At 46.9% G+C, this 13,151-nt stretch overlaps 4 protein-coding genes across 7 annotated transcripts; 3 read left to right on the top strand and 1 right to left on the bottom strand.

Annotated features, from left to right (window-relative positions):
* Positions 1 to 4,756: 4,756 nt before the first annotated feature.
* Positions 4,757 to 5,419, top strand: LOC117191555 (odorant receptor 98a-like). The gene is made up of 3 exons (XM_033396385.1): positions 4,757 to 5,038; positions 5,122 to 5,319; positions 5,381 to 5,419. The coding sequence occupies exons 1-3, from the start codon at positions 4,757 to 4,759 to the stop codon at positions 5,417 to 5,419; spliced, it is 519 nt and encodes a 172-aa protein (XP_033252276.1).
* Positions 5,420 to 6,582: 1,163 nt separating this feature from the next.
* On the top strand, positions 6,583 to 9,262 carry LOC117190538 (vacuolar protein sorting-associated protein 51 homolog). The gene is made up of 6 exons (XM_033395595.1): positions 6,583 to 6,759; positions 6,811 to 7,547; positions 7,607 to 8,243; positions 8,297 to 8,821; positions 8,873 to 8,985; positions 9,039 to 9,262. Exons 1-6 carry the CDS (start codon positions 6,679 to 6,681, stop codon positions 9,145 to 9,147), a joined length of 2,202 nt encoding a protein of 733 aa, XP_033251486.1. The 5' UTR covers positions 6,583 to 6,678; the 3' UTR covers positions 9,148 to 9,262.
* LOC108159903 (transcription factor grauzone) lies at positions 9,176 to 12,568 on the bottom strand. Of its 2 annotated transcripts, XM_033395596.1 has the most exons (5): positions 12,548 to 12,568; positions 11,306 to 11,440; positions 10,327 to 11,240; positions 10,050 to 10,244; positions 9,176 to 9,991 (listed from the first exon to the last, which is right to left on the bottom strand). In XM_033395596.1, exons 2-5 carry the CDS (start codon positions 11,420 to 11,422, stop codon positions 9,280 to 9,282), a joined length of 1,938 nt encoding a protein of 645 aa, XP_033251487.1. In that variant the 5' UTR covers positions 11,423 to 11,440; positions 12,548 to 12,568; the 3' UTR covers positions 9,176 to 9,279. The 2 variants fall into 2 exon arrangements, with proteins under 2 accessions (XP_033251487.1, XP_017149014.2); XM_017293525.2 differs by lacking the exon at positions 12,548 to 12,568 and having other exon boundaries at positions 11,306 to 11,499.
* On the top strand, positions 11,635 to 13,001 carry LOC108159904 (caspase-1-like). Of its 3 annotated transcripts, none has more exons than XM_033395597.1 (3): positions 11,635 to 11,861; positions 11,960 to 12,501; positions 12,565 to 13,001. In XM_033395597.1, the coding sequence occupies exons 1-3, from the start codon at positions 11,782 to 11,784 to the stop codon at positions 12,813 to 12,815; spliced, it is 873 nt and encodes a 290-aa protein (XP_033251488.1). In that variant the 5' UTR covers positions 11,635 to 11,781; the 3' UTR covers positions 12,816 to 13,001. The 3 variants fall into 3 exon arrangements, with proteins under 3 accessions (XP_033251488.1, XP_033251490.1, XP_033251489.1); XM_033395599.1 differs by having other exon boundaries at positions 11,636 to 11,861; positions 11,934 to 12,501; XM_033395598.1 differs by having other exon boundaries at positions 11,637 to 11,861; positions 11,963 to 12,501; positions 12,565 to 12,998.
* The last annotated feature ends 150 nt before the right edge of the window (positions 13,002 to 13,151 follow it).

Genomic DNA, 13,151 nt, shown 5'->3' with positions numbered 1-13,151 from the left:
GAATAAATAAGATGGGGGGAACACACACACAGCAACGTTAACACTCAAGGCCCCTCTGTTCCCTCTGCTGCTAGACTGGAACTAAGAGTATTTCCATGAGTAATTGCCACCGTGCACGCTCTCCTGTCTGTGATCCGGCCCACCCACAAGCACTAGCCACCTGCACCACTTTCACCATCAGCTGTATTTGTTGTCAGTTTCAGTAGGGATTTTCATTTAGACAGAAAATCCCTAGACCCAACCCCAAGCCCAGGGCCAAGCTGCAGCGCGCAGGTAAACTGCTTTTTTCGTGTGGAATAGCGTTTGCCGTGCATGTGGATGCAACTCCCTGTTGCTGCCCCTCCACAATGTCCATGCCAGACACATCTGTTAGCTGAGGTATGGCAATGTGTACGCACGCGGGGGACTTTGGTTTCATCAGCATCACAGGACTAATGACACTTGGAAGCTGGACAGAACACCAAAAAATCCCATTCCATTTAGAGAGAGAGAGAGAGAGAGAGAGTAAGTTTTGGAATTGTAAACCAGATCGAGTCCCTAGATGATCTGGGGCAAAGAGCGACAAAACACGTCCTGAGAGCGAACAAACATGGGTACAGATAGAGAATATACAACGCACATTAGGCCATCAATTTCAGCTGGATGTTTAGGTTATTTCTGTCCACAATCAATGACTCGATGCCACGGATTACCGCGCGTGCATCGAACCGGAAAAAGAACTTGTCCCCTGGCCCCTTGGGCGGTTCTAAATTTACCACAAATATGGTGATTATTGGACCATCAACCCTTTCATTATCCAGCTGGGAATCGAGTTTATCTGTTTTTATATGTCTGCGGTTTCGATTGATGTGGGTAAACAGCAAAACCACAGATTGTAATGATTGTAATGTAACTGTAATTGCTATATGCATGTGCCGAATTTCTCATATAATTGTTTGCTAATCCGCGCACTTAATCTCGAAATAAGGTGGAAATTATCGGATTTATGGTTAGAAATACGAACAAAATGACGTCGAGAGTATGTAATTAAAAACGAGGGGGAACGTTGTGAGTTGCTGCGGACACCGCAACCGTGGGCCGAAATTTTGAGATAAACGTTTTATAGTGAGATCTAACAGGAGTGCGGATACTAAATTTGGTTACTCTAGCGTTAATAGTCTCTGATATTTGTGGATGCCCCAGATTTTCGTCCTTTGCGGGGGTCCGATATCACAGGAGTTTGGATACCAAATTTAGTTGCTCTAGCTCTTATGGGTTCTGAGATCCTTGAACTCATATTTTGCAATTGGCAAAACCGACCATGAAACCTGTGTGTTAGAGAGAGACAGAGCGAGAAAGAATGAAATTGTTTTCTTGATTCTGGCTATAATAATTATACGATCTGGTTCAGATTTTGCACTCTAGAAGATATGGTCATCCTCACCGATTCTGCGTTTTTGGTTTTATCGTATCTTTAAAAATGTGGATGCCACAGATTTTCGCTTTTTGTGGGGGCGGAAGTGGGCGGGGCAATGTTTTGAAATATTCTTGTAGCAGTGACATATCACAGAAGTCGGGATCCAAAACATCGTTGCTCTAGCTCTTATAGTCTTTGAGCACTAGGCGCTGAAGTGGACAGACAGACAGACATGGCTAAATCGACTCCGCTATTGATGCTGATCAAGAATATATATAATTTATGGGGTCGGAAACGATTCCTTCTGGACGTTACACACATCCACTTTTACCACAAATCTAATATACCCCAATACTCATGTTGAGTATCGGGTATAAATATAACTTTTGACAAAGCCGTTGGCACATTCATTCCACCAAATCAAACAAAAATTTCACCAAAGAATCCACCAGGTCGCTAGCACGTAATTCGGGGACTTTCCGCTCTCCCTCCATCTCCATTTCACTTCGGGCTTTCTCTCTCTCGGGGGCGAAATTAATATCAATTTTTATGCTTGATTTATGGCATTGCATTTGTTCTTGAGGGAACCGCGCTTGGCCTGGCTTCATTTGAATTCAATTGCTGGCCAAGATGCCAGAGCGCTGATTTTGTCGCAGGAAGTGTCGCTCAAGGCAGGTCGAGAGTGGTACGTGACCCGGTAGCCTCAATGGAGCAGCCTCAGCCGCCCAAAGATACAGCTGCCAAAATGCAATAAAAAAATTTACAACGCCAACAGAGAGCAAGCAGTGGATAGGGGGATGGCGATGCCGATGGGGATGGGGATGGGGATGGGGATGGGGATAGGGATATGGGATGGCAGCCACACTTAACATTTTACAGGCGGGATTCAGGAGGGTGGGCTGTAAAAGCAACTCTGAGCTGTAGCTGTCCATCAGTTGACACGGCCAAAGGATGTGGCATCCACCAAGTGTTCTGCCACTGTCTTCTTTGAGCTGCATTTGCATCGTTGCCCGCCTATCCGAGCGCTCGCCTCTCCTCCGCCCCGCCCAAACACCTGGTGCAGCACTTTGGCGTTATTAAAGCACCCCCTGGCGGCTGGCAGCGAAAGCGGGTGATTGGCAGGGGGTGGGAGGAGAGGAGCAGCAGGAGCAAAAGCGTCAGGAATTTTGTGCTGAAAGGCCGGAAGCTTTTTTCGTGCAGATTTATGGCATGCCCCAATCCAATGTTCAGCGGGGAATACCACTAGTATACACATATACATACATACATACACATCTATATAGAGCTATGTGCAGACGTACTTATACGAGTGTATGCTTTGGTTTATTTTCCTCTCTTTTTATGTTGCAAGTGCACTTAAATTGCATTTGGCTCTGGCAGCTGATAAAACTGTCGACACTTGACAATATTATCGCCGACTTTAAAGTGCTCCAAGTACTCCAATGGATATCTCGAATAAGCTGTCTTGTTTATAAGTCTTTTCGGTATATAACTCAGATCTGGAACAATCAAGTCGAGGTCCTGGAACTAATAAAGCCTTTTGGAAACTATAATTATTCCTTTGATAATTAAGCTCTCACGTTCCGATAAACAAAACAGAGCTGAATAATCGTGATACGATTTATATCCATAAATGGTTGAAATACTTCCAACGAACATTTTTTCAAGTGGCAGTAAAGCATCGTGTAAAATCGTGTATTTTTTCTTTTCTCCTTCTAAAATGATCCCCCCTCTTTACGCCCTCCTCTTTGACCCAACATGGCTTAAAGTTATGTGTGTTATGGCTCTCCACTTGTTTGCCTTTTATTTGCTGTCCACTCACGCAGCCTCACTTGACGGCCACTTGCCAGTAATCTCTGACAAGCAAAGCAGCTCCATGCCAACATGGTACCATGGTATGGTGTTGTAGGGTCTGGTCTTCGGGAGAAATGCTCCGAAACTCTGATGCGAGATACAGCACAGAAACTTTCTCCGCACCGCCTGTCTGCCCGCCAGCCAGGAATGGAAGTGGCAAAACTTGTCCATGTTCATTCAACTTGACACGACCACCAGCGGTTAGACCCTCTTCCACCCGGCCCACACAAAAAAGATAAAGTAACTGAAACACGAAAAGAAGGAAAGAAAGTGGAAGCCAAAGCTTTGGATACTCTTGCAGAACGACTGATACTATGGCAGAAAATATGCAGAAAAGTAGTCCAGATCGGAAGCCTACCTATAGCGCCTATAGCGTTTCCAGAGAAAGGACAATAGCAAAAAAGGTGGACAAATTAAACAATGTATACCCTTAGATAGGGCACAACAATCTGTCTGCAATGGTCTGTGGGGCCTCTTACAAGTGGCCGAAGGACGCACATGCCCAACTCCTGGCCAGGGGCATGGAATGTCTAATGTGATTTGCCACACGCATACATACATACATACCTACCTATCAGACGAACAGCAGCCGCGGCAGAGTTTTTCTTATGACGGGCAGAACCAGGAGGCTTCAAAAGCTCAAGTAAAAATATAATAAACCCCATGAGGTTCAACGTTTCTACTTTATTCACGAGAGACACAGCTGTACACGATTATTAGTCCTGATTGGGATCCAATATGCATAGCCTTGTCACGGGATACATTACAGAAACTGCAAGTTTGTTCCTTAATTATATAGGCCTATACTTTTCAGTACCGGGTATAAAACAGTCCATCAATATGTTTACCCATGCAGGCTTTCCACGTGCAAAATATTTTCTTATTATCTTCGAATAATGTAGAGTAATAGGTCAGGAAAATGGGAATTTCGATTTAGAAAACACACTGCAAATAATTATTGAATCAAGAATTCAGTGAGCAAAAGGCTCAAAGTTGCAAAACCAATGGTCCCCAATTATTATTATGCGTGAAATGCGTGGGAAGAGTTACACATTTGTCAGGGAAATGCATTGAGCTTGCAGGGTGGCAGAAAAGGCGATTGATGTAGACCAGTGTTCAAGGAGATGGTATAAATACAGACATTTTGACATGTCGACTCCCAGTCAAAGGCTAGACGCATACAAGAACCATCGAAACGCAATGCTGTTTAACTTGTTGAAAGAGCCACTTCCGTGGAATCTTTTGTCCTCGCCAGAGGCGTTCAAGTACCTTGAGTACGCCATGATCTTAATGGGATGGACACCGCCACAAGAAGGATGGAAACCCTTCAGAATAATACTGACGATTGTCATTAGTTTTTGGTGGATTCTCTACGTTCCAATCGGAGTCTTCATCACTTTTTTCGTGGAGTTGAAAACCTTATCTCCAAGTGAAGCCCTGTCAGTGCTGCAGGTCCGTTTCAACGCAGGGCGGTTTCCTTTGAATATGATTATCATGAGACTCAATATGTGGCGCTACCACAAGATCAAGGAGCTCCTTGGCCGCATGGACAAGCGTTGCATCAACATCACGGAGCGCCTGGAGGTGCATCGCTGGGTGGCACGATGCAACATTGCATATCTCATCTACCAGTTTATGTACACCGCATACACGCTATCGACTTTTTTCACGGCAATCTTTTCGGGAGTCGTGCCATTTCACCTCTACAATCCATTCATTGATTGGCGCGAGAGCACACTGAATCTTTGGATAGCTTCAGTGATGGAATTAATACCCATGAACGGCATAGTAAGCCAAACATATATGATGGATGTGTTTCCCCTTCTGTACGGTCTGATTCTACGGCGTATATAAATGGCCTGATTATTCAGACGTTTCCCTTCTACTTCACCTGTGACCTCTTGAAGGATGACTGTGAGTCCTTGGCCTTGGCCATATTTCACTCCCACTGGAGGAGCTCAAGTCGCAGATATAAGTCTTCGTTAATTTACTTCCTGCACAATGCCCAGATGCCAATCTCTTTCACCGCCGGATCTATATTCTCCATTAGCTTGAACACTAACATCACCGTAAGGAAATGATATACTTAATAATTCTTCGACTCTGATTGACTCTAAATTTCCTTTACAGGTTGCCAAGCTGGCCTTTTCGGTGGTTACATTTGTGTAGCAATTGAATATAGCTGACAAACTAAGGAAGGATTAGTGTAACAAAAACGAAATACGAATATTTATCAATTATATAAAATAGCAATACAATATATCTATCAAATATCTGAAGCAATATGTTGTTGTTACCGCAAAAAGGAAGAGGCTCGAGACTCTCCTCATACCCAGTATTCAGTCAGTATATATTCTTTTGATTTATTTAACCGTTAAGCAACATGGACGGCCTGATAGTCGGTCAGACAGCCGTGGCTATCAATTATTTATATACTTTATGGATTCATTCTGGTTGATCCTACATCTAAACAAACCTAATAAACCCCTATATTCTGTGAGTACCGGGTACAAAAAGAAAAACTTCATAAGGTTCCACGTTTCTACTTTATTCACTTTATTGAGCTGCACACGGTTATTAGCCCTGATTCGGATCCAATATGCACAGCATTGTCACGGGATCTGTTACACAATCTGAAAGTTAGTTGTTTTATTATAATTATTCTCCGACGTACACTTGGATTACCCGCCTACAGCTACAGCGCCAGTCCAGACAGCCAGCATCAGTGCCAGAGCAGGGAACAATCTCAAGACCGCTACCAGGCTGTACCCTGTATTAATTTAGCTTGATCTCGTGTTCTAGGCTAGTGCTCACCACTAAAACAAAAGTTACAGTTCGTTCTTCCAGAAGAAAATTCATTAGCAATTGGGACCTACTAATATTGCAGTGCGTTTGTGCAGTGCAAGAAAAATTGAAAAAAGTGTTATGGTATTGGTGCCGGTCGCTGTTACACGACGTGTACGTGAGCGGCAGCGTAAAAGCACCGCTTTTTCCTGTGCCCCTTTTTCTTTTCTCCTATTTATTGATAGGGCATTGCCCTTACATGCTGCTATTTGCCACAACATCCACGTTTATTCAACGACGAGAAACAATTCTTATAGCGTCATCACATGAAAGACTAATTAAACACAATAACTCCATGGTAGATAGAGCTAAAAACCAGCTCCCAATAATATTTATGCAGCGTAAACATATTTACAACCTTTTGTCTTAGTATACAACGCAATTGAAACAGTCGGCAGTCACGCGCCGATCGGCCGATAAAACCGATAAAGTCGATTTCGATACGTGCAATCAGCTGATATGAAGAATGGAGCGCTAGCCAACACTGGACTTGCGTTATTCCACTTTTCTGCGGACGACAAAAAAAAAAACGAACTTTAATAAATAAAATTTGTTTATGAGCAAACTAAATTACGCGCTACACAATGAGTGAGAGCAACGCCAGTCTATTTGACATGGACAGCTCCAGCTTCGATGGCGAAAAGTATCTGGAGAGGCTCATGAAGGTGAGCCATCTGTTTAGCGGATTGGTCCAACCCTACATTACCATATTTTAGGACTGTTCCCTGAGACAAATCATTGACACGGAGGCGGCTGTTGTGAAGGACACCCAGACCCTGCACTCGGACATGCAGACGCTGGTGTATGAGAACTACAACAAGTTCATCTCAGCCACTGACACAATACGAAAAATGAAGGATGACTTCAAGCAGATGGAGTCGGACGTGAACCTTCTGATAACGAAGATGCAGTCAATCACCACGTTCAGCGAACAGATCACGGGCACGCTGCAGGGCACATGCTCCCAGCTGTGCCGTCTCTCCGAGAAGCACTCTCTGCTGAAGCGTCTCCAGTTTCTGTCTACACTGCCAGGCAAGCTCAAGGGCCTGATCGAGGAGCAGAACTACGCCCAGGCGGTGCAGGACTACCTCCACGCCCAGAAGGTGTTTGCCCAATACGGCAGACAGCCCTCCTTTGATGGTATTCAAAAGGACTGCGATGCCATCATGGCTGACCTGAAAGAGACGCTGCGCCAGGACTTTCAGCGGGCCGGCAACACGGCCCAGTCGTTCCTGCTCCTGCAACTGGACGAGAAAACTTCGGACCTGGCCAGCGAGATGCTCACCTGTGCCGGCAAGCGTCTGCACGAACTGATAGTTATGCTGCAGGACCAAACCGAGCGGGATATGCTGGAGTTCGTGGACATGGGTATCGACGGCTTCCTTAACGACCTGGCCCTGGTGGTGACGTCCTACTTTGATATGTTTGTGGCTAAGCACTACGAGCAAGAGCGGTAAGTCAAGGCCATAAATTCGCACTGCTCCGAACATAATCATCTGAGATCCCTTGCAGCGACGACTTTCAGGAAAATGCTTTGCTCGAGCTGAATATCTTCCTTAACCAAAACATCGACAAGTATCTGACACTAGTTCAGGATCGCGTCGAGTCGGATATTGGCTATGGCGACACCCAGGTCATGCTTCGGGCCTTGGACCGCCTGCATCGACGTCTCCAGGCCATGCGCAACATCTGCAGAGGACTGGAGGTACAGCGCAATACGGTGGACATCATAATTGGTGCCGCCCACCAGCTGTGTGACGCGCACGCCAAGAACCTGAAGGATCACTTAGCGGATAGCCTAAGCGCTGTGCGTCTTTCTCTGGTGTCGGCAAAGTGTGATGCGGCCACCGGCCTGAACCTGTCGGATCTCATCAGCAACCTGTACGTGGCCATGGTGGAGAAGATCAAGGGTGTGCTCCAGGACTTGCTTATCTTTCTGCGCACCGATTGGTCCTTCAACATCAAGGCCGAGCACAATTACGCCCTGTGTGTGGAGGGCATTCGGGAGAACCTTCTCATTGGATTCCTGCGCCACATCTCCAAGGTGATGTGCGGCTTCGGTGATGCTTCCAGCTCCAGTCCGCCGAATCTACTCCTAGTACTGTCCAAAACCTGCCTAGAACTGGAGCTGAAAGGCGTCCACATACTGGTAAGCACCCCCAATCGATGCCCTAGATTTCTAACCGCCTCTTCCCTTTACAGATTGCACTGGTAGATGACCTCTACGAAATCGACTCGGAGAATAGTGCTACGCTCACCCACGAGACTGAGATCTGTGCGGAGATGCGGGAGACGGCCCATGCCCTACTTGACGCGTACGTTCGCCTCCAAGGGGCAAACATCTCCCAGATGCTACGCAAGAGCGTCGAAACCCGTGACTGGCTCAACTGCCTCGAACCGCGTTCCGTGCGGGCGGTTATGAAGCGAGTGGTGGAGGAGCTAGGCAGCATCGAGACGGTGGTGGCCAGTCTGTACGAAGGGACGGGGAACCCAACAGGCTTTCGCACCACGGCCAGCAGCGACTCCAGCCGCAAGACTTACTTCAGCAACTTCACCGCCTCGAAGCCGCAGTATCGCTCCAATTGGTCCAACTACACGCCCTCGCAGCTCGAGTCCAGCTATGTGTCCAACATACACCGCCTGTTCTCGGAGCGAGTGGACATCTTCACATCGGTGGAATTCACCAAGGCTTCCATTGTGATGGGCATCATTAAGATTGGCCTTAAAGTGAGTGCTCCAATCGGGCTTTGCAGCTTTTAATCAATGAATCCCTTGCAGACGCTGCTGGAATGCGTGCGACTGAGGACGTTCAGCAAGTATGGACTGCAGCAGATCCAAGTGGATGCCCACTACCTGCAGATGAACCTCTGGCGCTTTGTCAGCGATGAGAAGTGAGTCCGTCCTCAGTCGCAGATTAGAGCCTTCATATATCTCCTCCCCATAGCCTGGTCAACTTTTTGCTGGACGAACTCCTGGGCTCGGCCGTCCAACGCTGCCTGGAATCAGTGCTGATGGAGCCCAATGCTGTGGAAATCATTTGCGAGCGCGGTTAGTACCAGTATTAGCCAGTTATCAAGAACATTCAATTTCAAATCTCCGTCTATTTTGTTACTCGCTGCTAGCTTAAGGATCTTACAAATAAACTTATACAGAATTCCAACAGACAAACAGATCGGATCGATCTTTCACTCTGCCGCTTGCGGACTAAGGCACAGGGTGAACTCAATGCCCTCGGCCTTGAGCTCCTCCTCGGTGGCGGTGAGCAGAATGTTTTGTGTTTCGCTCTCGCCGTCGTCGCCTTCCGTAGAGATTGTGATAATATGGGTCGCAGGATCAGGCCCAGGCCCACGCCCATCGGCGGCGGTGGCCATTCGGCTCTCGGTGCGGGCCTTGCGCGCCTCCTCGAACTCCTTGGGATGAGCCTTCTTGCGATGGGTGTGCTTGTTGGCATTCGAGTTGAATGTCTTGGGGCAGTGGGGACACTTGTAGAGCACCTCCCCCGTGTGCATGGCCATGTGCTCCTTGAGGGTGATGGCCTTCTTGAAGCCCTTGTTGCACACACTGCACTCATGCTTACGATCCGCCAAATGCACATAACGCTGGTGACTCAGCATGGCGCTCCGATTGGGTGACACCTTGCCACACACCTTGCATGTGCGCACTTCTTCCGAGGATCCTTTGTGCCGACGCACATGCTTCTTCAGGCTATGCCTGTTCTTGTACCACGATCCACAGATGTCACACTGTACCTTCGGCTCTGAGACACCGGAGTGTTCTAGTTGATGGCGCTTAAAGGCCGCTCTTCCGCGAATCACCTGGGCGCAGATGTCGCACATTGTGCCATAGTTACTGTGGACCATTTTCACGTGAGTACTGAGCAGAGAGCTATTGGGAAACCTGTAAGCATGAAATGCAATTAGATCAGGGATAACCGAGTGCTTGACTAACAACTAACCGTCTGTCGCAGATGCCACACGGTATAGTGCGCTCCTTGTGGATGATGCGATGCTGTTCCAGCAAATACTGCTTCGTGTAGCGCTTGGGACACTGATTGCACATAAAGACCTTTACATCGTCCGGCTGGTGCTTCAGCAGCTCGTGATTGCGTAGGCACTGCTTGTCCGCAAAAGTCTTGTCGCACTCCGTGCACCTATAATCACATGATTTGTTAATAACGATCCTCTTTTGGGTGTGAGAAATTTCAAATTGCTGGCCTCCACTTTACCACTCACTTGAACTTCTCGGGATCTGTGTGTCGGTCAATGTGGTCCGTCAGAGCGGAGCGCTTGTAGAACTTCTTATGGCAGCAGATGGCATACCCCTTGCGGTGGTGCACCTGCAGCATGTGCTTGCAGAGCAACAGGAAGGTCGCGTGGCCCTGGTGGCAGATGTCGCAGATCAGACGCATGTGGCCAGCGATCTTCTGGTCGATATCCAGCATGGACTTTTTATAGTCCACGTAACGTTTGGCTTTCATTGAATGTTGCTCGGATTTGCGACTTCGCATTCGTCGCTTGGCGACGGTAGCTGAAGTGTTCACCGGTTTGGATTCGCTGTCTGTGACTTCTAGAGATTCCGCCTCTGCTGCCAAGGATTCTAGATCTGCTCCTAAGAGCTCCATATTTGCTCCCTGATGCGATTTTATTCTGGCTGTCGAGCGCGTTTCCCGACGTTCTTCTACAGCAAACAGTGGCACATTCTTGAAATCCACTTCCTCTTGCTTCCCCATTGCCTGCTGGTCATCAGTGGTATCCTGCGGACACAGTACCTGGCTAAGGAACTGCTCATTGCTGAAGGAGGCATCGCTATCGCAGTCCTGATGACCCACGTCCAATTCCTGCTGGAAATGCAGCTCCTCCGCCCCATCAGACAACGGATGCGGCTTCTCCGGCTCATCAAGTAAATGGCTTAGCTCTTCCTTCCCATCAGGCAACTGGGGCGGCTCCTCTGCCTCATCAGGTAGCTGATTTGGCTCCTCCTCAATATCTGGCTGTACGCTGTTAGACTTTTCCCCCACAATGAGGGAGAAGCGTTCGGTGAGCAGCCGGTGCGCCTTCTCCACGGCCACAAAGAACTCGTGGAATTGGCTCACTTGGTTCCAGCAACCCACGCAAAGCTCCGTCGATATGGGATCATCCTTTTTTGGCTGCAAATTTTGACAAATAATGCAATTAAACTTTACACTCTAACTCCGCACAGAATGAAACGCACCACAAACCAAAAGTATTTGCCCAGCACTGTGGCCACATTCAATGTAACGCCAATGCTCTCGAAGATCTGGATGGTGTCCGTGTCGCTGACGCTGTTTAGGCACAATCGGCAAATCATCCTTTCAGCTTAATGCAGCTTAATTAATTCAAAAAAACTCCAATAATTTATGTTTGTTGAATTTTTTGTAGAGATGTGAAAAAGGCTGCAAAATCATCGATGACACTATCGAGGCCTTCGATATTTCCATTTTGATTTAACATCGATTACAAAAATCGCCAAAACAATCGACAACATAGAAAGTCATCGGTTATTTTCCATCTCTATGGGTACACAAAGAGAAGGCGAAAAAATTTTAAAGCAATGGTGCAGCAGGTGACGACGCAGCGAACAGAACGCAAGAAGTGTTGCAGGCAACAAGAAGAGCACAAAAACAAGTAACTGCAGTTTCTTCACCCAGAGAAGATATCAGAAGCAAAATGACGGACGAGTTCATAAACAGGAGCTTTATTACTGGCGATTCAACGGACGTAGCTGGTGGTGCAACGGTTGGATCGGGGTAGGGTACATTGTCGCATTAATTTATTATTCTTCACAATGATTCGATCTAATCTTATCGCTGATATGACAGTGTATTGACACTATGGATTTTTTCAGTAGTACCCGAAATCGTGTGGCGCGCTATGCCAGGGAGTACAACATGAATCATAAGAATCGGGGATTGGCCCTAATATTCAATCATGAGTTTTTCAAGATACCCACGCTGCAGACTCGCTTGGGCACCAACGTGGACGCGGAGGAGCTAAGCAAGACTTTCAAGAAATTAGGTTTCGATGTCACGGTGCACAAGGACTGCAAGTGGCAGAAGATTCGCGAAAACGTGGAGAAGGCAGCCGCGCAGGACCAGACGGACAATGACTGCCTGGCCATTGCCATCTTGTCACACGGCGAGCATGGCTGCATTTATGCCAACGACATTCAGTACAAGCTGGACCTAATCCTCCACTATTTCACTGCCAAGATGTGCCCCACGCTAGCGGGCAAGCCGAAGCTCTTTTTCATACAAGCCTGCCAAGGTTATCTCGTGGACGGGGGCATGATGTGGAATAAGTGCCGGACTGAAACTGATGGGGACTCGTCTATGAGCTACAAAATACCCGTCCATGCAGACTTCCTCATCTCCTACTCGACGATTCCAGGTATGGATGAACATCTAATCGTAACGTTATTTAGATATTTACTTACTGAACATGCGATTGCAGGCTACACTTCCTGGCGTAATATAGACAATGGCTCGTGGTACATCCAGTCACTTATCGAGGAGCTGAACAGCAATGGCAAGACGGACGACCTGCTCACAATGCTCACTTTTGTCAGTCAGCGCGTGGCCATCGACTTTGAGTCGAACATGCCGGACAACCCAATAAAGGATGGTCAGAAGCAGATACCGTGCTTCACCTCCATGCTGACGCGCATGCTGCACTTCGGCTACAAACCAAACAGAACGGAATAAGCCCTCGCGCACAATATAGCTGAAAGAGAAGTCGATGAAAGCGTTGAAGCATAACTTACAAATTTTTACAAATTTTCATATATTTTAATTAAATTTGATCTGAAATGATCTAAAATTATAACCATTTTAAAGAGATATTAATGCACAACATTTATCAGCAATTCGCATCAATAAATTGCCTTAACTTTTCCCAAAATCTGAGTTTGAAATCTCATCGCCGCGAAAACCTTTTATATTTTTTTCCCATGCGAACGCCTTGGCTTTTTGAAAACAATCTCGAAAACGATTGTACGATTGTTTTCCAGCTGGAATTTCTGGAAGCCATCAGAAAAATAA

The sequence above is a fragment of the Drosophila miranda genome (genome assembly GCF_003369915.1).
Source record: "Drosophila miranda strain MSH22 chromosome Y unlocalized genomic scaffold, D.miranda_PacBio2.1 Contig_Y1_pilon, whole genome shotgun sequence".
NCBI classification, from domain to species: domain Eukaryota; kingdom Metazoa; phylum Arthropoda; class Insecta; order Diptera; family Drosophilidae; genus Drosophila; species Drosophila miranda.
The sequence above is the reverse complement of the archived record's forward strand: the minus strand, read 5'-3'. Positions and strand labels throughout refer to the sequence as shown.